Source organism: Lissotriton vulgaris, chromosome 9 (genome assembly GCF_964263255.1).
Source record: "Lissotriton vulgaris chromosome 9, aLisVul1.2, whole genome shotgun sequence".
NCBI lineage: Eukaryota > Metazoa > Chordata > Amphibia > Caudata > Salamandridae > Lissotriton > Lissotriton vulgaris.
The window spans coordinates 128073771-128097687 of NC_141697.1; the positions used below are offsets into that span (position 1 = coordinate 128073771).

Below are 23917 nucleotides of genomic sequence, written 5' to 3' on the forward strand. Positions count from 1 at the left end.
TTAGCCTGGGAGCAACATCCGACATGATCTTGCATTAAGAGGCAATAAAAATATCTAACAATTGAATATTTCACCGTGAGATATAACTGGTACTCGGACGAGCCCTTAATAGAAGAGCGAGTGGCCGACTGGGCGGAAGAAACGTGGGCATTTTGCAGAGGCCTGAACTGCGGCGCAAGATGGAGGCCTGAGAAACTCTACTACAACGCAAGCCGTTACCACTGGAGCTGGAGCTCTGCAGGCTTCATTGTTCCCTCGGTCTGCGGCAGCGTGTGACCCCTGAAGTAAAGCTGAGGGAGGCGCACCTTGTCGACGGAGCTGGGGGAGGTGTGTGGCGGCTGAGAGAGCCTGCTGACGCGCAGCTAGTAGCAAGTGGCGGGCCTGATACCCCGCCACTCGTCACCTGACGCCCCATCAGACTGCCCAACGCACTCTGGGCGGTCGGAGGTCAGAAGCCTGCACCGCCCAGAGGCTGCGGCCCGAAGGATTCGTCCGCCCGCTCTTGGCAGTCTGCTCCTGCCTGTGCTGCCTTATTAAGGTGCGCGGCCCCCACTGGTTGCAGAGCGATACTGGTGGTGCTGAGGCTGGTGAGTGGCTGCTGGACGGGCAGGACTGTGTGAGGTCGGAGTAGAACTACTGAGGCCTCAGCCAAGCATCCACGTGAGGCCAGTTGAAATACCAAAAATGATGAGTGACTCAACTACAAAGGAGTGAGCTGCTGTACCGGCATAGGGCCGGAACAAGGTGAGGCACAGAACATTGACGCTGAGGCTATGCTGGGAGAACTTGCTGTGGGGGGCACATCTTGCCTGCTGTGGTGCCCTGAAATATTGTGTATTGTGACCACCAGCTGGTTTATTGAGGAGGAGGAGGTCGGACTATTTCTGGGCACTTAAATAAATACGCATCTGGTGCTGTGCTTTTTGAGACACGCTGTAGGGGTAGGCAGACAAAATATCGATTTTTTTTTTAACATCGACCTACCATAATATCGATGTTTTAATATCGAAGGGACAGAATATAGAAGGTAAGAAATATCTATTTTTTTAATATCGAAGGCACAGAATTTCGGAGGTAAGTAATATCGATTTTGGTAATATCGATATTACTAATATCAATTTTTATATTGATTTTTATGTATATTATTATGTATTTAATATGTATTATTTTTTTAAATGTAATTTAAGTAAATGTATTTTAGTACAGTAGCAGGTTGTGGGTTTTTAGGGGAATAGGGTAGGAAGTAATTTAATTATACTAAATTAATTATTAATTTTTTAGGAATAATACATTAATTTTAATTGGTAATTAATTTGTATTAATTAGTAATTTATTTCATTTGATTGATTATTTGATAATTATGTTCTTTAGCGGGTTGTGGGTTTATAGAGGCATAGTAGGGTGGGAAGTAATTTAATTATACTAAATTATTAAATTTTTAGGAATTATAAATTAATTTTAATTAATTGGTAATTTTTAATAATTGGTCATTTATTTTAATTGATTAATTGATAATGATGTTTTGTTGTGGTTTTATAGGGGAATAGGGTGGGAAGTAATTTAATTATACTAAATTAATTATAATTTTTTTAGGAATTATAAATTAAGTTTAATTAATTGGTAATTCATTTTTATCAATTGGTAATTTATTTTAATTAATTGATTAATGATAATTATGTTCTGTAGCGGGTTGTGGGTTTATAGGGGAATCGGGTGGGAAGTAATTTAAATGTAATTAAGTAATAATTTATTTTCATTAATCGTTTTTGCTAATTATATTATTGTTGATTAATTGATAATTATGTTAAGTGTATTATTTTATTATTGGCGTTTGTTGTGCGTTAATAGTGTGTTAAGTAATTGAAATGTAATTAAGTAGGTATTACATTTATAGTTGGGTATTGTTAATTAATTTATTGATTATTAATTATTATTTTAATAATTATTTATTGGATTAATGTAATTCATATTATTTTAAAATATTAGTTTATTTATAAGTATGTTATGTTTAACTTCTACACTATCCAGCACTTTCCCTACTGTTGCACTCTCTGGAGTGGGAATAGTAATTTTTACCCCTACGCTATCCTACACTTTCCCTACTGTTGTACTCTCTGGAGTGGGAATAGTAATTTTTACCCCTACGCAATCCAACACTTTCTCTACTGTTGCATTCTCTGGAGTGGGAATAGTAATTTTTACCCCTACGCTATCCAACACTTTCCCTACTGTTGCACTCTCTGGAGTTGGAATAGTAATTTTTACCCCTACGCTATCCAACACTGTCCCTAATGTTGCACTCTCTGGAGTGGGAATAGTAATTTTTACCCCTACGCTATCCAACACTTTCCCTACTGTTGTACTCTCTGGAGTTAAAATTGTATTTTTTAGCCTTACGCTATCCAACACTGTCCCTAATGTTGCACTCTCTGGAGTGGGAATAGTAATTTTTACCCCTACACTATCCAACACTTTCCCTACTGTTGCACTCTCTGGATTTGGAATAGTAATTTTTACCTTTACGCTATCCAACACTTTCCCTACTGTTGCACTCTCTGGAGTGAGAATAGTAATTTTTACCCCTCCGCTATCCAACATTTTCCTTACTGTTGTTTGTTTGGGAGTTGGAATAGTATTTGATTCCCTCTGTTACTTAATATTAGTATTGTTTTAGTTAATGTAGTATATAATTGATTTAAAAAATATTAAAACTAAATGTATTTATTTAAATGTGTTTTGCATAATTATTTAATTTTTATTTGTTATTACTTTATGTGTATAGATGAATTTGTAATATATAATATTTTTACTTATTTATAAGTTATTACAATAAATATTACAACCAATTATTAAGTATATATATTATATGTATATGCTTAATACTTTTTTTAATTAAATGATGTATATTACTTTTAAATATAATATATTTTGAACTATGTTTATTATATTTTTAAGTACTTTTTCATTTATTTTACCTATTTTTTTAAATTAACACCATCACTGCTGCAGCAATTCCCCTCCTGTGCTGCTTATTCTGCATTCCCATTGTTCATGACGAGCTCAGCTCGTCATCAGCACAGCTCAACCGTGCCTCATGACGAGCTGAGCTCGTCATGAGCATCGAAGGTGTTAAAAAAACGATATTTTTAAAAAACGATATTTTTGACATCAATATTTTTTTTCCGATATTTTTTTACTTACCTTTTGTAGATAGGATGTCGATATTGTTGACATCGATATTATTGCTCCGATATTTTTGTAGGTCGATATTTTGTCTTTCTATATTTTGTCATAATGTTGGCCTGTTCCACGCATACGGAGTATGGAGACCCGTGCACGCGTCCTTCCCTACCTGATGCGTGCAGTCTGCCGGGACCGGCGGTGACGCCGCTGCGATCTGCTCTATTGGCAGTCGGCATGCACTACTATCGCCTGGTACTGCGTTTGTTGGGTGCTGCCTGGCCTAGGTCTCGCTGCAGCGCTGCGAGGGGAAGCGGAGCGCACAACCCAACTGTGGCTGCTGATCTCATTCTGTCATCATCCCGCCCTAGAGACTTTTGGGAGCCACTACTGATTAATGTTATGTATGATCGTACACACACTGGAGAGGGAGCTGTCGTTTAAGACGGGATGGGAAAGAGGCAGGTGTAGCTCCCTATACTGCTCAGGGATACATGCATTGGTAGGCATAATCTCTAAGGGATGATGTATTGTGTTTGATCAATTAGAAATCCATGCTAACTTATGGATACGCTTTACAATATGTGTCATATACTAAATTCTGGGTCAATGTATAACCAACAGATGATTGTATGATATGACTCTTACTGTCTTCTCCCAGTATTTTAGTGCAATGTCTTGACATTGTTCTTTCCTTCCGCTTGTATGTTTGCTGGAAAATGCAATAAATAAATCATTTAAAAAAAAGATTTCAGTGAAGATAGTGCCAAAATGCACAAACTGGCAACTGTGGATATCTGGCCACCCCTAATAGAGCGCTGACCTGCTACAGGGAAGGTCCATTGAACACAGTACATAAGTCATGGTTGCGGAGCCATGTGAGGTACTGTGCTGAGGATGCTGTGCGCAGAAATACATCTGTTCTGAAGAGCAGCAGAGCTGTGATGTGAGATCTACAGATGGACTGGCAGAGCACCATTAAACCCACTTCCAAGCTACCAGGACTGGGGTGGCGCTACTTGCTGGCTAGGTCTCACAGATAGAGTCCAGGTGCTGGGTTCAAAACTGTTGGAGCTTTCTGTTCCAAAGGCTGTAGTCAGTAGGCCAGCCAACTAGCCCTTGGAATCTTTTTGGGGTCCTGGCTTCAACAGATGCTGGTCCAGTCCTTCTGACCTAGACAAGAGGGCAGCATGTCAGCAAAGCAGAAAAGCAGTTCCTTCAGAGCAGCAGTCCAGCAGAGTGGCAGTCCTTTCAGCGGCACAGCAGTCCTTCTTCCTGGCAGAGTATCCACAGGTCAAGAAGTGTACAGAAGATGTGGTGTCTGGGGTCCATTATTCATACCTAGTGCCCATCCTCTGGAAGGCAGAAGAAACTTTTAGAGTATCTGAAGTCCCCGTGCATCCTGTCTTCTCTGTCCAGGCTCCAGACTAACTACAGGGGGGATACAGCCCTTTGTGTGGAGGTCGGACACGAAGTCCAACTTTCAGCTATACCCTGTGTCATGTGACACAGGGTCAGGCTAGACATACTAATTGGCTTTGATAAGAAAATGCCAACTTTACAAAAGTCAAAAATGGGTCACGTTGCTGTGAACAATTGTGATAAGCACCTTTGGTTGGGAATTTTTGGACTGGTTTTGAACAGTTTAGTGAAAAAAATGTTGATGAATGTGTGTAACTGTATAAAGAATCACTATTCAGTTTGACGATTGTTGTTTTGATGTACAAATTCATTCTTTTGTGTTGCATTGTGTATGTTCAGTTTTGTGTAGCACTTTTGAGTTATGAAAACGTTGAGAAGTGGACCTTTTCATGACATAATGAAAGTTCATAATATTAAAAATATGATTGAGCTGACTGTGAAATATATACATGAGCCAAGAAAATGTAATTAATTGGCATTGTTTTTCTAGAGGGGCAACTTGATTTATCACAGCCATTGTTCAAGTTTTGTGATCTTTACAAAAGTGGCATTTTTAAGTTTTTAATTTAAAATACGACATTACCATAATAGAGTATTTTTCATTGCAATTCCAAAGACACCACACATGATATCTGTTCCCATTTGGGAATTACAACTTATTAAATGCAATAAGGTAACTCCAATGTTATCCTATGGAGGAGGTAGGCCTTGCAGTAGTAAAACACTAATATAGGAGTTTTTCAGTACCAGGACATGTAAAACTTAAAATTACATGTCCTACCTTTTAAATACACTGTACCCTGCGATCTGGGCTGTCCAGGGCTTACACTATGGGTGACTTATATGTGTTAAAAAGGAAGGTTTGGGTCTGGTAATAGGTTTCTATTGCCAGGTCAACATGAAAGTTTAAAACTGCAAACACAGGCTGCAATAGTAGGCCTTAGACATGTTTAAAGGGGCTACTTAAGTGGGTGGCACATTGAGTGATGCAGCATTTAATTTACCGGCAGTGGGTATATTTAGTACCACTTTACTGGGGAGTAGTAAATGGAATATGCCATTTGGGGGTAATCCAATGTTACAATGTTTTAAGGAGTGAGTACATCCACTTCAGCGGTGGCAAAGAGCGCAGAGGTTAAGGCCAGCAAAAACGGCATCAGAAAAAAATGGAGGAGGAATGTAAAACATTTTGGTGAAGGTCACCCTAAGGCTGGTAGGTCTAACAGAATTACTTTTCATACTTAAAATAATTTACATAACATCTTTATATTGTGAACTTCGATTTTTGCTGGTGGTTATCAAACAAGTTGTAGTTAGAGCAAGACAAAGTCCAGTTTGCTTATGTGACAATGACTTGAATGACACTATACCAATCAAAAGCATTAATGTAATAGTAAAATACATCCTCAGTCCTTTGTTAAAGATTTGCTGGAAATTTGCAAAAGACTTTGTAACATTTTAAGCTCAGCATGGATGGCAATTGAGTCAACCACACTGTAAGATTTATAGTGTTGCTAGTGTTGAACATTCAGCCTATGAAAGAACTTTTGGTAATTTGTTGGCAGTTTTCAATCATAGTGCATTGCATTTGGTATAGCCTTTAGAACTGTGCTTGTGTTGGGATGTGTGAATGTTTACAGACATAGGCCAAGGTTTTCTAGATTTAAAATGTATTATTCAAAGTTGTTGTACAATCACGTTTGTAGTACAAACATAGCCCCTGCATTTGTTAGAACGTGTAGTCCAAACTGCCAGCAATACATCTACCCCATTTAGCTTGCACCTCAAGCCTTCAGGTGCTACAAGTGCCCTTGAAAAATTGTGAAAAACATCCCTCTGTTTAAAAAAAAAAAAAATCGAGGTCTGGATTTACTATAATTTGGGTGTGTGCAAAATTACGAAAGTTGTATTGCAGCAATATTTATTGCTCGAAAACCTTATAGGAAAGCAGACTGAACCTATATAAGATCTGGAAAACTGAACAGGTGCAACTATGAAAACATTCTTCAACACCTACAATATACACAGCCATTCCTATCTGCAGATACAATAAATACCAACATTTGTTTGTTTCTACATTTATATTGCCCTCGGAATTTAACACATTGTTGACTCATTTATTTACACTAAATGTACATCTACAATATTCCCACACTACCTCTCACTCTGGATCGTTCACAGATTTGTATGTTTAGACATTTTGCATATCCATTCCCCTGACTCACTGTCCTGTCACAGGAATGTATATCCATGGGCAATTCAGACTTGCTCACATGAGCCTCATTCTTTGAGTACTGTACATGAATCTGTAAGACACCCTGATACATGAACATCCATGCAGAAGCTAAATGCTCCACTAGTTTGTGCGTCAAAAACCCGCATGAGGAGTCTCCCTACTGTGCATCACTGCTCAGATAAACCAGAATCCACTACCCAACATATCTGTGCAGCATTGTGCATGGGCATCACTCGCTGAATACAACAGACTTTACAAGATTTGACTTCTAGTGCGTCTTCATCATTACAACAGCAAACATCTTAGAAACACACTTCCATGTTCAATCCACCCTTCAAACAATTGTGTAAGATGCCTATCTTTTACTTACCAAACACTCACACTTTCTGCATACCATTCCGTTCTTGAAATGGCCGCAACCCACCAGCATAGTGCTTATCCGTGGGCCAAAATCCTATTTGTAGTATGTACAACTTCCTAGCGTTTACTTGTCGCATATGTACAACATTCAAACATATGTATATTAACTTTTTTTTTGCTCAAATTCAAAATATGCGGCAACTGTCTGTACCGTTACACAGATGTGTGTAGTTGTGGCAGTATGAGCATTCATTGAGGGATTCATGCAATTCAGAAAATATGTGGCCTAACCCACGAAACCTTCATTCTTGCTGGCCATAATTGAAAAGGTTACAATGGTTTCTGACTAGGCAAGCCTGCTGACATCCTGCTTGGTTTTAAAAGTATTATCCAGCTTCAAATATACTCTTCTACATTCACACTTATGTATAAACGTACACTCAACTATTCACAGCTGTATATTAACAAAATCAAAAAGGAAATCATTATATTGCATTTATTTAACATGACACAGGTTGACCTTTTTCTATTAATTCTCCCTTCACTAAAAACAGAGAAATCATTTTCAATATGTCAGTAAAAAGATTATTGGTAGTCTTAGTATAACGTTTAAAATTGTGGCATTTTCAAAACACACGGAAATCTAAAATCCATTAAACTGAACTGACTATGTCTCCAATGATAGATTAATGAACCATAAATGAACATATACAGCAGAATACAATTATTAGTCCGATATTCAGAGCATCCATCAGTTTTTCTAATACAGTGTTTGCAGCACACAGTAAACTAATTACACTTACATAAGAACAACATTTAAAATGAATATTAATTGTTCTTAAGCTTCACACTCACCAAAGGTTTCTAAATCTAAACAGTGAATATAATGTTACAATACAACAAAGGGCATAAGATATAACTAAAAATAACATCTTGTTGTACCTGGCCCCCTCTACAGCATCATCCTCAATTTTCTTCCCTGCGCCTCTCCTGTAGTTTTTAACCTGTTTTTGTTGGCTTGTGGGACTCTGTGTTTTGTTTGCCACTGCTAACCAGTGCTAAAGTATTTGTGTTCTGTCCTTTAAACGTGGTAGAACTGATTTACACCCAATTGGCACATTTAATTTACTTTGAAGTCACTAGTAAAGTGGTACTACATGTACCAGGGCATGTAAATTAAATGCTACTGATGGTCCTGCAGCATCCTGGGACCGGTTTCGGGGTTACACCCCTCATAAGTCAGTCTAGCTTGAATCCAGTGGCAAAGTGAGCAAGGGACCCAAGTCTGGGCCTACCCTGCCACCTTAGGGAGAACTCCGCAAACAAAAGGAGATGATGGATGGAGTGCTGAAACTTTTCAAACACTTAACCCCCCATTACAGATCTGGGTTGAATCCATCATCATTTCTTAGCTCACTTCGCCACCCCAGTTCAGACCCAGCCATATGCAAATCAGTCTTGACCTTGTTCCTTATGGGAACAGTCCAGCCCGAACTGCCAAGCCACGTCTTCCCTGGACCTGAAACAAGCTTCCTGGGACTGATTTCTGGGTAACTGGAGTCAAGCTAGCCTGGCTGATGGGGGTAATATCCTGAAACCAGTCCTAGGATGCTTGTTTCCAGTCCAGGGAGGACCTGGCCTGGCAGTTTGGGTTGGACTGTTCCCATGGGGCACAGGATCAAGACTGATTTGCATATGGCTGGAACTAAACTGTAATGGCATGGAGAGCAAAATAAATTACGGATTTAGACCCAGATCTCAGTACTGGGGGGAATGTATGACATTGTTCAGCATTCTTTCCATCATTTGTTCTTTTTGCTCCCACTTACGTAGCCCTGTAAAACATGTGGCAGCCTGCTATTGCAGCCTATGTGTGCAGTTTTAAACTGCCATTTCTACCTGGTAGAATAAACCGTCTGGCATGCTTAAACCTTCCTTTTTGATACATGTCACCCCTAGGGTAGGCCCTTGACAGCCCATATGCAGGGTGTGTTTTATTTCAAAGTTGGACATGTACTACTTTTAAGTTTTATATGTCAACATGGTGAAGAACTCTCAAATTAGGTTTTCACTATTGCACGTCCTGCCTCCCCCATTGGTTAAAATAGGGTTACCTTATTACATTTAATAAGTTATACCATTGGTGTGGGAGCAGGTAGAAATGCCATGTTTGGTGTCTGAGGAATTTTAATGTACAATGCTCTGTAATGGTAAAGTTGGAAATGCATCGAGATTTTCTTCTAACCATTTGAGTCCTGTATCCTGGATCAAATTACCAAATGTAGTTTTTAATTGTCTTTGTGCATTTTTCCCGGACACTATCACATTAGAAGGCCTGGATGTTGACAGAATGGGCTATCCTGACTTGATGAGGGGACGCAGCTGTCACCTGTCGCACTTGCACTTCAAAGAAACTGCCTTAACTCACACACAAAGAACTTCGCTATAGCTTATTGTGACTCTAGACAAACTTGGGCCAGGGCAGGGAGGCAGGAAATTCCAAATTCCTCTGTTGCGGGAAATCTCCAGAAGCTTCTCCCATTTCAAAGCTAGCTCCAGGTACTGTTCTGCGGCCCTGGTGCTGGAAGGACAGCTGTACTGCTGTAAGGGCTGCCCTGCTACAAGAAGGAAGACTAGGCCTGATTCTTGAACTCAGATCTACCAGATTGGCTGCAAGGTCTAGGTGACTGACCTCCTGTTCTGAGCTACAGGAACATAAAAAGCTCAGGAGACATCTGATCAACTGCCAAGACTAAACAGCCTATGCCCTGCTGCTGGCACATGATGGAGTGACTCCAAAACACCAAGTGGTACCCCTGAGGACCTGGTCCCTTGGCTGGCAGCAGAGTGTACTCCTGGCTCAACTGTGGGTTCCCTCAGAACCAACGCAGAGCGACGCAACTCGACACAGGACCTCGCAACGCAGTCCCTGATCGACCGCTTCATCGGGACCAACATAGATCGATGCAACTCAGCGCAGAACCTCGCCTCGCAGCCTAGCAGCTCTTCATCTTAACTTACGCAACTCAGCACAAATCGACGCAGCACCTTGCTTCCCAGCTTCCCACCGGAACCGACGCAGGACGAAGCAAAGCCCCGCAACAAGGACATAAGGTACAATCCACAGTAAGACTAAGCTGGTCCCTGTATTGGTGGGCTCATCGTAACTGACACAGTGCAGCGCAACAAGACACAGGACCTTGCATCACAGCCCAGCAACTCCTCATTGGAACCAACACAGTGGGATGGAATGCCTCGCTTCAAGGACATATGGTAGAATCCTCAGTGAGACTAACCTGGTTGCTGTATCCAGCCAGCACTCCATTCTAGTTGACCTGAGATTTTGACTTTGTCCCGGTGCAGCATGATCAGATGACTACAATTGGCGCTTTGTGCTGCTTGGCGCTATACTTACAATAAACCTCTGAAATTGCATATCTTCAATTCTACTGATTAGATTTTTGTCTTTTTGATAGCTAATAACTTATTAAATCTACTCTATTTTTCTAAATTGATCTGTGATTTGTCTTGTCTTGTGTTGTGTTCTCACTTTATTACTGTTTGCGTTCTGCATAAAAAATGTACATATTGCCTCTAAGTTAAGCCTGCCTGCTTTTGTGGCAATCTACCATAGGGTTAAGCACAGGTTAATTTAGTGACTGTTTGTGGTTCACCGTGAAAAGGAATGTGGCGGTTGCTTGAAAAGGACTTCCATCCCCTTCAACCAAAGACCTAATTCTACATACATATTAAAAATAAATGTACCATAGATAACCTCAATTTCACACACTAATGAATACATTATTAGTCGTTCATTAAATTTAAGGATTCAAAAACTTACAGCATGCTTAGCCCACAGTCCAATTGCACAGAACATTCAATCTGTAAAGAATATGGACCAAACAGAGCCTGACAAGGAGATGGGCGCCATTATCACCTGACAAATTGGACAGCAAATAGGCCACCATCTACCAAAATCTACAAATGCTAGCCATTTGTCTACAATTTCTCTTGACAAGGGTTTTTGTCTAGTATTTGCTGGTCATTAAAACTTCGTGACACACATCTTTATATTGTTCATTTGAAATTGAATAAGGAAAAGGTCATGCTTATATAGAATTGGCTTCAATCATGTTGGCGACCTTTCTGCATTTTCTGGAAAAACCTGGTGTTCAGAAAAGCCCTTACAATATAGTTGTTTCTGCAGTAATCTAATCTGAAACGTCACAGCTCATCAGGCAGTGTCAAGAGTAAAAAATTAAATCTTCCATAGGAACCTTGACACCACGAATAGTCAAATGTTGGATGATATAATTTCAGTACAAGAATCAGAAAAGACAAACAATAATCATGCATATGACTTTGCCACTAAGATTGCCATCACCTGGTTATCAACAGAGCTTGTGTAAAGCCTTCAAGGCCTCCTATTTTTGCCAATGCCGGTTTCCCCCTCACTGATGGGTGCATGTGCAACAGCAGTGGCCATCTTTGAATGGATTTTCTTCAAGCTTAAAACCTCATTCATGCAGGGCTGCCTTTAACTTGATTTTCTTAAAACATAAGCAAATCTGTTCAAGGTGGTCACCACGGATGTATGCACTTATTGATGTGCTAGTTGAACAAGTTGGGTGGAAGTATAGTAAAAGCATGAAAGGACCGCTTTCTGTAATCCAGAAATCTACAGGAGGAGTGAACTTTGTGAAAGTTCATGCTCTCTGCAGTACATTTCAAGATATCCATAAATGGTACCTAACATCAAGGTGCCACACAGTGACTTCTGCATCTGGTGGTTCCTGCAAATAGTTCTGCTTGCTAGTAAAAAAAACAGCAAATACCTTAAATGTGCATCCAGATTCTACTACAAGGAACACAAGGGAATACAATTCTCTGTTGGTCAAGTGGTTATGGAACTTTCTCTATCTTTGTCACCTTCAGTACCATCGACCAATCCATCCTAATGGCTGGACTTGCGAACATAGCATTTCTGGAACTTTTCTCAATAGATGGTAGCCCTTCTCCTGTGTCTAGCTCACCTAGGGCCCTTAGTGGTGGTGTCCCTCAAGGTCCCATTTAGTTGCCTACCAATTCTTGTGTGCATATAATGCTCACTTTGAGAAGTTTGCTTAGGAGCATCCTTCTAAATGTATGTATAGGACACATAACTATTGTCTAGTCCGGTAGATCCTTGGTGACCTCTGCCATGGTTCAATCATTGATGAGAGACTGCTTAGCCATCACATAATGGTGTGTCTTCTTAACCTTTCCCCTGTTTCTCAGTTTTAGCTCTCGAATATGACCTGCTACTGTTGGCACTAAAACTGGCATGTCAATCTTGTAATCTGGGTATTCCCATTGGTCTCAATAATCATTGAAGTTTCAGGTGTTTAAAGTGGCCAAATCTTGTTTTGGTGTCTTAAAATGTAAAGGACTGTATTACACTTAGTCGATAAACAGCTTCATGTGACCATGATCAACACCTTTATTTCAATCATTTATTGCAATACAGTAATGCTTTTTAATGTCACCTACAACTCACCTGTACCAACCTCAACTGGTACAAAAAACTGCCTCTCGGTTCACATTTTTCAAATACTCTCATATTTCCCCAGTATTGTAACTGCCACACTGGTTACCTATCAAAAGCAGAATTATTTTTAAAACCATGGTAATCATGCACTCTGGTGTTTACCAGAAGTCACTCCTCAGTCTCTCTTCTGGCTTTTGTAGAATTGCATTGCTTTAACACTATGACATGATGCTTCGACAAGCTTGCGCTTTACAAATGCCTAACCATAAACAATTCCACTGATCCTGGCATTCTTATTAAATAGATGAACCCTAAAGTCGGATGATCTTAATTGCTCTAAAGTCACCATGCCGGTCTTAATGGTTCTCTACATTTGTAGTGCTCTCTAAAGAAAGGTATGCGAGGACTGTACCTACTTTATAGGTAGACAGACTCTGTACCAATCAGTCAGCTTGGCCTCCTATCCCCCAAATATGTTCAATATGGATATTTAAATCTGCCACAAGTCTGCAGGATATTGTGCAAGAGACCTTTCTACTGTACATTTTACACCTTCAAGACGATAAAAAAAAATGGTATGATGCATACAAAAGAATTGTGACACAACGCAGTGCCAAAAACCCTGTCCTTCCTTACCTGCTCTTTCTGGCTAAATAAGGGTTGCAATACTCCTCAATTAAAGTACATGTAGCAGCCATTTCGATGTGCTCTAAGAGTCTTTTGGAAACCTTTGACTCCCTGTGGTTAAATATTTTTTTTTGGAAGAGACTAAAATGATAGTTTGTACAATCAAGACTCAGTCTGCTTACGAGTTGAGAACAGTCATTTCAGATCTTTCATGTCCACCCTTTGAATCTGTCGACAAGGCCTCTTTACAAAACGTGTCTTGAGAAGCAGCACTTTTGGTGGCAGTCACTCAGGCCTATTAGGTTATTAATTTACAGGCCCTGTATTCTCATAAAATCTGTAGAGAGTTGCTAAAATCGAAGCCCGTGATGAGAACACATCTGTCTTTTCTATCTAAAATTATTTAGGGGCGTGGCCAAGATGGCGGTGTGAGCGGACGTGCCTCTCTGAGCTCCCGCCGCCGGCCGCTGAACATAGCACTTTTATAGCCTTTATCCGGCCGAAAGTGACCCCAGGGGGCCCCTGGCAACAGCACCTCGCCAGCGACGACCTCCAGGCCCGGTTCTGCGATCGAAGGCGGCCTGACCCTTGCGGCGTTCGGCCGCGGAGGCAGCGGCGGTTGGGGCCTGGCGCGCCCCGAGAGTCCGGAGCACATCGGAGAGCGAGGCCGAGGGGGGCGGAGCCACAGTGCCGCCGAGGATCGCCTGCAGCGGGGACCAGCGGAGGCGGCGGACCCGGCCCGCACGGGGACGTGCGAGGCCTCCCACGATCCCGCGTGGAGGCTTCTGCGGACCTGCCGCCTCCGTGGGAGATCGGCGCGTGCATTGTCTGACTGCCGCTGGCTCCCGCCGACGGACCCGCGTGAGCCCCTGAGGCCCGCGGCGCAGCCCCTGAAGCCCGTGGAGCAGCTCGGCGGAGAGGAGGTAAGGGGGGGGTGAGACAGTGATACCGCCCCCCCCTCGCTCGACACCTGTGGCCCGGCGCGCCTGACCGAGGCGACATCGGCGCGAGTGGCGCCGCTCCTAACGGCAACCCGCCATTTCTGGGCGACCAGGCACAGGGGCGGCGGTGGACGGCGGCCGGGGGGACCCACGCAAGCCCCTGAGACCCGCAACCCGGCCCCTGGGCCCCGCTGCATAGCCCCTGGGACCAGCAGCACAGCACAGCGGTGTGGAGGCGCAGAGGGGGGTGAGACAGTGACACCAGGCCCCCCCCTCCCTCGCACAACCGCCATTTTGGGCGACCTGACGCTGGGGCCGCGGTGGAGGGCGACGTGGTCCTGGCCTGAGCCCTGCGGCCCCCGACACCGTGAGAGGCACTAGGGACCGGGCGCCTCCCAGCCCACCCTCTCGCGCTGCGGCCCGGCACACCAGCATTCGCACCTGCCCGGGCACCACACGGGGGCTGCATCGAGGAGACGAACTGAGAGGGGAGCCTTCCGGCGGCACTCAGCGCCTGCCTGCCTCAGGAGCCTGACGAATAGCCCGGCGCTACCCTCCCAACCACGCAGTAGACCTGGGCGGCGAACCTAGCCCCTACCCGGACACTGGCCAGAGGACGCTCCTGGACATCACGGCGAGTGGGGGGTCCCGTTCTTCGGCGTAGCCCCTGCCTGCGTAGTAGGCCCCTGGCGGATCCCTCATACTTGGGCCCCCCCTGCGAGGGCCACACCGCGACGCTGACGCCCAGCTGGACGCACAGCCATCGATCGGGGAGCGCCACCTCTCCGCTGCCCGCGTGCCGGACGCCGGGGGACGCAGCAGCATCTTCGGCCCGAGCAAGCAGTGCCAGTAGCGGAGTGCTGCTGGGCAAGGGACACCGTGGGAGCCATGTCCAACGCTAGGACAAGGAAGGACCGCTCCATTGCCGAGCTCTTCACCCCTGGCGCAGTGGGGAAAAAGACGGATGTCGCAACTACCAGCCAGCGCGCAGGCTCCGAGAAGAAGAGCCAGGCCTCGCCAGCCCAGGGACAGACGAACCCGGAGGACCCAGTCACGCGCTCCTTTCTGGAATCGCTCTTCAGGGGGCTGCGCGACGATATTCAGGAGCTGAAGAAAGAGCTCCAGGACGAGATAAGGGAGGTGCGCCGGGACACCGACGCCATTGGCGAGAGGGTGGCGGACCTAGAGACGAAGAGCGACGCAAGGGATCTGGAAATTGAAGCGCTGCGGCAGGAACTAGCGCGCATACACGACCAGCAAGTGGACCTCCAGACGCACGCCGAGGATTTGGAGAACCGCTCCAGGCGGCATAACATCAGGATCAGGGGGGTGAAGCACTCCCCGGACACGGAAGATCTCTTTCGCTTCACTCAGGGCCTGTTCAACCATATCCTAGGCCGGCCGACAGACTCTCCCTTAGGCCTGGACAGAGTGCATAGGACAGGCCCCCCTAGAGCGGCTACGGCCCACCCGGCCGACATCCTTGTGTGCGTGCAGGACTATCGGACCAAAGAGGAGATCCTCAACAAGGCGCGCCAGATGGCGCCGGTGACCTATGGTGCGCACTCCCCTGCTCTTTATCAAGACCTCGTGGCGCTGACCCTAGAGAAGAGGCGCATCTTCCGACCCGTCACAGCAGAACTGCGGAAACGCCACATCTCCTACAGCTGGGGACACCCCTTTCGGCTCGTTTTCAGGATGGGCAATAATCTGCACCAGGTCCGCTCCCTCAAGGAGGCGTGCAACCTCCTGAACATTGAGGAGCCGACCGAGGCGGAGAATCCGGTAGCCGGGGGCAACCCCAGAGAAGAGGCACCAGGAGGATGGCGGCAGCAGCGGAGGCGCCATAGGCCGCGGCGTCCCGCCACTAAAGAGATCGCAGACGGCCAACGAGCAGCAGTGGAGACCGTCGCTCAAAGCCTGGTGAATCAAGAAAACGACTGACCCGGGCCAGGGACCCATGAACCTGGGAGGTTGCGGCTCGGCCGAGACGGCCCGCGCCGGCGGCGGGGGTGAAGCCTCGCTAGCCCGCGTTCTTTCTTCGCCGGCCCTTTGATGGCCGACCCGGACGGTGGCATGCACTGTCCGCCGTCACCGTTGCCATCGCCTACACTCCAAGTGATTTCCTTACCACAGGTCCAGCGGACATCCACCTGGATCTGGGACTATGATGGTTCAGACTTCTTTATGGTTGAGTTGACATGGGCGGAGGGGGGGGGGGATGGGGGATATGGAATGGCATCGATGCTTGCACCCTTCTCAAGGTTCGGACACTGCGTCCAAGATGTTTGTGGGGAGGGGGGAGTTGCACCAGTTGGGGTTGGGGGGGAGTTTTGGGGAGAGAGGGGGGAGGGGCGGGGGGGTTCTCCTTGTCCAGGGGGTTCAGTAGCCGAGAGGTGCCCCGACGCGGCCCCCAGCGCGGTGTTCCCCGCGACCCGCGGGCCCACAGTCACTGCCGCCGGGCGGGCTTGGCATTACCCGTACGATCCCAGATATGACACGACACCTCATAGTGCTTACGCTTAATGTGCGGGGTCTCAACAGTCCGAACAAGCGCAGGGCGATACTATCTTATCTCGAGCGCTCCAAGGCGGATATCTGCCTTCTCCAGGAAACACACCTTGTGCGCAGCGACCAGCATAGACTCAAATCCCGCGCGTTTCCGTGGCAGTTCTTTTCCTCTTCCCCGAAGAAGTCCGCAGGGGTGGCGATCCTAGTGGCTAAGTCCTTTGAGGGGAAAGTCCTCCAGAAAGAGGCCGAAGTTAGAGGGCGGCTCCTACTCTATAGCTTCCAAATCGCGGGCCACACCTTGCTTGTGGGCTCTGTTTATGGCCCAAACGAGGGTCAGGAAAAGTTCCTGCATTCGGCTCTAGAGACCGTTACGGCCACCACACACACTCACTTGTTGCTGGGGGGGGACCTCAACATAGCCTTTCATAACACAGCGGATCACTCAGGTCAGAGATCCGGTCAAGTAGGGGCGCTCACGGCGGCGGGTCACACACACCTGACAGACCTGGGCCTCATCGACCTTTGGAGGCACATGCACCCCCAGACTACTGCCTACACGTATTACTCGGCTGCGCATAAGACGTATGCGAGGCTAGACTATTTTCTGGGCTCCTCGCAGTTGGCGTTACAGGTGGAGAGCGTGGAGATACTGCCAGCCGCGCTCTCGGATCACTCCCCGGTGGTGGCGACGGTTCGGGTGGGAGCCATGCCGGCTCCACAGCGGCACTGGAGGCTGCGGGACGGTCTCTTGCAGCTGCCTGACACCCGGGCCCGACTCACGACAGCGATTAACCGTTTCCTGGAGCACAACGCCAACGATGACACCACCAAAGCTACCCAGTGGGCAGCCCTCAAAGCGGTCCTGCGCGGGGAAATCATTTCCATCGCCACGGCCAACAACAAGGAGAGGGAGCTGAAACGTGCCGAACTCTCCCAACGCGTGGCGGAATTGGAACAGATGCACCAACGCACGGGGGCAGCCAGAGCATGGCGTCAACTGTGCGCCGAGCGGAAAATGCTAGCGGCCTTGGACCAAGACGTAGCGGAATACGCCGCTATGCGCCTCAAGCACGTCTACTATACCGGCGGCGACCGCTGCGGGAGACTGCTGGCGAGCAGGCTTCGGGCGCAAACCCAGAGGCAACAAGTGCGCTCTCTCCAGTTGCCCAATGGCGACTTGGTCACAGAGAACGCGGCGATTGCGACGGCATTCGGCAATTACTATGCAGCACTCTACGACGCGGATCACCTAGACCCTGACGCCGGCCCTGCCTATCTGCGGGGTGCGGAGCTTCCCACCCTTACCCAGGCTCAAGCGGACTTTCTGGAGCGGCCCATTGGCCTGGAAGAAGTCATCTCGGCCATTGCCCGCCTCAAGGTCGGGAAATCCCCGGGACCCGACGGCTATACTGCGGCATTTTACAAGACCTTCTGCCAGCAGCTTGCCCCCCTCTTGCGCGACCTGTTTAACACATTTGACACACCCGGCGCCATACATCCGGACCTGCTGGAGGCGTCTATCTCAGTCATTCCCAAACCGGGTCGTGATCCGGCATTTTGCGGCTCCTACAGACCCATATCGCTATTGAACGTAGACCTGAAGCTCTACACTGGCATACTAGCGAGCCGCATCGCCCCATATATGCAACAGCTGATAGACCCCGACCAAGCGGGTTTTATCCCCCAACGGCAGACCAGCGACAACACCAAGCGGGTGCTGCACCTCATTGAGGCCGGATCGCGCACTAAACCTGGTTGCATGTTGCTCACCATCGATGCGGAGAAGGCCTTCGACAGAGTACACTGGCCATACCTTGACCAGGCCCTCCGTCACTTCGGCTTTGGAGAGAAACTCCGCCACCGCATCTTCAACTGCTACCGCCGGCCCAACGCCGCGGTGAGAGTGAACGGGCATACCTCCCCGAGGTTCGACATTGGCAGAGGCACGCGCCAAGGCTGCCCGCTGTCGCCGCTCCTATTTGCATTGTACATGGAGCCGATGGCCCAGAGGGTGCGGCAACATGCTCTCATCTCGGGCATCAAATTTGGGGCCGACACACATAAGATCAGCCTATACGCCGACGACGTCTTACTGTCCCTCACTGACCCAATGCGAGCCCTGCGTGCTCTCTTTGTAGAGCTCCACACCTTCGCCTTGGCCTCGGGCTTCAAAATCAACGAAGCCAAATCTGAGGCCTTGAACATCTCACTGAGCCCGGATGTGGTGGCCGAGATTAAATCGGAATTCCAAATCCAATGGTCGGACGCAACCGTCCCGTACCTGGGCGTTCGCCTGGCTCCTACTGTCCGAGGCACTGCGCGGGCCAATTACGAGGCCCTCACCCGCAAGCTCCGGGAGCAGCTACGGCGTTGGAAACCACTTACGCTGTCATGGTTGGGCAGGATTGCCGCAGTCAAAATGACACTGCTGCCGCAGATCCTGTACCTGTTCCAGACGCTCCCCCTGAACCCCCCGGCGGGTTGGCTTCAACAAACCCAATCGGAACTGTCACGGTTCATCTGGAACGGCCGGCGACCCAGGTTCAAGCATACTCTCGCCACCCTACCCCCCGCGAATGGTGGGGTCGGCGTGCCCGACCTTACCCTGTACTTCCAGGCGGCACAGCTGCGCACCTTTGTGGAATGGTTCCAGCTGGAGTCCGGTAAGCACTGGCTCTTCCTGGACCAGGCTGTGGCCGGCCGCACCCTTCAAGGCGTGCCCTTCCTTCCGCGCCGACACCGTCCCCCTAACTTGTACGCCTCTGAAATCACCAGCACCGCCCTGCGAGTGTGGGATAGAGTGGCCGTGGCCAAGGGGCTGACCACCTTCCCCTCGCCCATGACTCCCATCTTCGAGAATCCGGACTTCACACCGGGCTTGGACACCGGCACGTTCACGACGTGGCGGACGACACCCTGTCGTGCGGCGGGACACATGTTCGATATCAAGGGCATCCTGCCGTTCCAGCAGATCAAGGCGGATTACGGCGTGGCCGAATCGGAACGCTTGCAATACCTTCAGGTGCGCCACTGGGTGCTCCACCCCTCGATCCAGCCCGGAGCCCAACGACACCTCACGCCTTACGAACGATGGCTACTGACACGCACCTCGGATAGGAAGTTGATATCGGACCTCTATCAGCAGCTGCTCCTCACGCAGGCACACACATACAATGCGGGCCAGGTCCGGTGGGAGAGGGATCTGGGGAGGCAGCTCACTAGGAAGGAATGGGAGGGGGTATACCACAGAGCCAGACACTCGGCGCACCACACTGGTCTTACCGAGACATTGACTAAGGTAGCAACATACTGGTATCACACCCCTGAGAGACTACACCAATGGGATGCCCGAATCAGTGACAGATGCTGGAGGGGATGTGGGGAACTGGGGACACTGGAACACCTGCTGTGGAGCTGTAAGGCGCTGCGCCCCTATTGGGATCCTATCCTGGACCTTATAGATGCACATCTGGACACACAACTGCCGCGCTTCCCAGCGTACATTCTACTAGGCCTCCCAAACGCACTCATGTACCCTCTGAAATCCTGGCGCGGGCGCCTGATCGCGCTTGCGCTTGGGGCCGCGGTCCAAAACATCGTGGCGCACTGGAGGGCGACGCAGGCTCCGCACCAACTGGGGTGGCTTCACCGACTGTGGGCGATCCTGGGCATGGAGAAACTATCGCTGGCAGCATCAGGGAGGGGGGCGGACTTTGCGGAACTCTGGCGGCCATTCCTCGCCTTGCTTACCGGGGAGTTTCGGGAGGTGAGCTGCCCACGCTACCTGCGTCTGCTACGCTTGGCGGACACACCTCTCCCGGACCCCAAAACACACACTCGTAAGCACACAGGCCCCGCGCGCGTGGCGTCCACTAACTGTTGAGGGTGGTTCACAACCCAGAGCTGAATTCCGGACATGGACAAGGAGAAGGGAGGGCTGGGGTGGGGTGGGAGGCGGGGTTGTTTGAAGTTCTTTGTTTCTCGTGGTTTTCTTAAAATGCACTAGCACTGTTCAGCTTGCACCGTTGTAGCACCTCTTAAGACGCGGCCGGCCCATTGGGTTGTAGGCGGCTTGCTGTGTTAATGTGATGACGTACCCGCTAGCCCCATGTGGGGTATCCGCGGGGTCGCTGGCCTTGGCCTCCCTAGAGTGGTGCCGGCCCCTACTGATGTCACTGAGGTGCATTTTTTTGCCAATGCTCAATAAAATATTTAATACATAAAATTATTTAGGATTTCTACGTAAATCAAATAATATCCTAGCATACTTTCTTCCATAAACATTGATCCCCGTTAAGATTACCCTACACACTCTAGATGTTAGGAGAGACCTGAGGCATACGAAATTACTTTATCAGTTATGTGCCTTGACTATTTCATTTAGATTCCTTTGTCTCCATCTGAGATATCCTTATATGCTTGATGTTCTAAGGTAGGTAGACAATCCCAAAGAGATTGTCTACAGAAACCAACAGTTTTTATTCCAATCAATAGAAGTATTTCATCACTTATTACCCTTCAAGCAAACAGGAGGATCCATTGAATTGCAGTTTCTGCAAATCTCATGCCTTGCCAGCAGGACAAGATAAAATATTAGAGGCTCTTGATTAAGGGACATTGTATTTGTCACTTCAACTAACATGCCAAAGGCCACCAGGAATTTGCTTACCTTGATGTTTTGACCAAGAATACTGCACATAAACATAGTCAACTTCTGCCAAAAACCATAAAGGACTGAGCAAGAAATAAACAAGTGTACATCATCAGCTCCGGGAAGGTCGCGCTTGGTACAGAAAACCATTCTACCTTGCTGGAACTTGGAGAGCTTCTCAGATATCCAATGTTGCCTGTGGAGCGTAAAAAATTATTCTTCCTAAGCGTGGCCTGCGAAACAATATTGGAAAGCATATTCATAGATACACTGGTGTGAAAAAAGAAAGCACTCTCAAGATTCTATGGATTTGCTTAGTAAGAGATAATCAGACTATCATCTAGTCCTAACCATGTCCTAGCAACTGATTGTCATGTGAAAAATGGCATGCAAACTTCTTCAGATAGAGACCTCTAGCTGCAGATGCCTCACCTTGTGAATTTCCCCCAGGTACCAGACTGGATCTGGAAGTTTTAAAGCAATTCCCTCGCTTGTTAACAGGTGGCTTTGTGTGGCTCCAGGTTAGATTGGTGTGTCCTGGATGTTATTTTGTGACCTCTGTATAAACGTCACCTTGGTGCTCTGTCAGTTCCTCTCTTTCTGTAGTTTCCGATACAGATCCGGAGCGGTGCCGACCCTTGGCCCTCAGGAAAACATGTTTTTTTCTGGTAAGGTTCTTGGGGTATGCCAATATGGGTCTCAAAACTATAGGGTTTAAACCATGTTGTGATTGTCAAAGAAAGATGTCAGCGACAGACACACAGGAAATCTGCCTGTACTGCCTTGGGGCTGGGTATGACACAGTCATGCTTGAGTTGTGCTGAATTGAACTGTAAGGCCATTCAAGGCTGCTCCGCCAAGCTCGCCATGGCCGAACTCCAGAAGAAGTCCCAAAATCGGTCATGACCCGGTCGAGTTCAAGGGCGGTCACATTCCTACTCCCAGAACCGATCCAGAGACCACTACACATTGATAGCAAAGAGTTAAAGAATGTCAAATAAGCACAAAAAACATTAAATAACTAATGCATTGTTCTCTTTCATTCCTACCACTCAACACTTGGAGTTGTGCAATGCCCCGGGTACCTCTAGGACTCCGCTGAGCAGACTGCCCAAGTGCTTCTGCCCGATCTAGTTCACTTTTATCAGACAGCCACAGCAGACGAGGTGCATCATGTGAAGGAGGCCACAGCAATCAACTTTGGTACCCAACTCGATCCCTTTGGAGTGCCTTTGGCTGCCTAGTATTCAAGGTGGCATCCTGTTGGAGGCCTTCAGGTGGATCCATCCTTGACCGGGCCACTCATCTTCCACCCGAGGTCAGACTCTTCCTCAAGCACAATGCCACTGACTCCAAAGGCTACAGCATCAAAGCCAACGTAACCAACCCCTGACCCAGATCCGACAGTATCGGATTTGGAAGCTTGATCTCCACTGTGTTATTTTAATTTTTCTGATGCAGATCAACTGTTCTATGATCAGAATGGTGAAGAGCGTTTATATTAATGCGGAAATATTTTCGAGCATCTGCAATATGGCAGTGGGTTGGGTACTTCCCCTGGCATCAAGTTAAACCTATAGCCACTGAAGTATCCGCCTCCTTTGCAACAGTCATCAAGAGAGCCACCTAAGATCTTGAGCTTAACTTACTAATGCAAGAGGTAAAGACCAGCATGTTGACAGAGTTTCTTAGCCCAGCAGCTCCCACTCATGAACCACTGCTTCCTTGCAACAAGGCATAGAAAATTTCTTGAGGGCACCCGGGAGAAACCAGAATATTGCTCAACGGTCAACAGACAGGTGGCAGGAGAGCACAGGACTGCTGTTGTGGGCCAGAATTCCTAATACAATATCACATCCAAGTAATCTTGGTGGTCCAGGCATTATCCAGCAGCCAGAACCTCAACTCTTTTCCCACCACTCCATTCCACTGGAAATCCAAATTGATTGAAAATGTCATGAAAGGCATTCTTTCCAGTGCCATTCTTGCCCTGCAATCAGCTAACACCTCGTACCTCCTGGAAAGGTATTCTCACACCTTGTGAGTTAGAATGGCAGATGACTTGTCCCCAAGGATGTTAGAAATACCCTACAATGTCTCATACTTGTGGATAAAATGCTGCAAAAAATATACTCTGTTCTGGCTTGAACACAACTAATTGGGTAGTGCAGTTAGTACCAGCATGGTGTTTCGGTGTCATGGCTGAACTCTCTCCACAGGCTTCTCTACAGATGTCCAGCATTCCCGAATGGGCATGCTGTTTGATGACTTTTGGGGGGTGAAGGTGGCCTGCAAGAAGTTTAGTTTAGTTTAGTTCTGCTTCAATTTGTCCTTGGCAGCACCCACTCACCTGTTTGGAGTTACGGTCACGTTTGATCTCACTGGTTGGCGGAACATCATGTTGGTCTAATGGGTGCTCCAGATCATAGAGTATATCTACTCCTTACCCTTTCTGTCCTATC

General features: G+C 47.3%; 1 protein-coding gene across 11 annotated transcripts in view; it reads right to left on the reverse strand.

Annotated features, from left to right (window-relative positions):
• Window positions 1–23917, reverse strand: part of SMOC1 (SPARC related modular calcium binding 1) — a 798909-nt gene that overhangs the window by 4563 nt on the left and 770429 nt on the right. For 4 of the 11 annotated variants that reach the window (XM_086937171.1, XM_086937168.1, XM_086937170.1 and 1 more), the window contains one exon: window positions 21474–21651. The exons of the other annotated variants lie outside the window; for them this stretch is intronic. In XM_086937171.1, the coding sequence (XP_086793297.1) occupies window positions 21512–21651 (140 nt within the window). In that variant the 3' untranslated portion in view covers window positions 21474–21511. The remainder of the gene's footprint in view (window positions 1–21473; window positions 21652–23917) is intronic. 11 annotated transcript variants of the gene reach the window in all.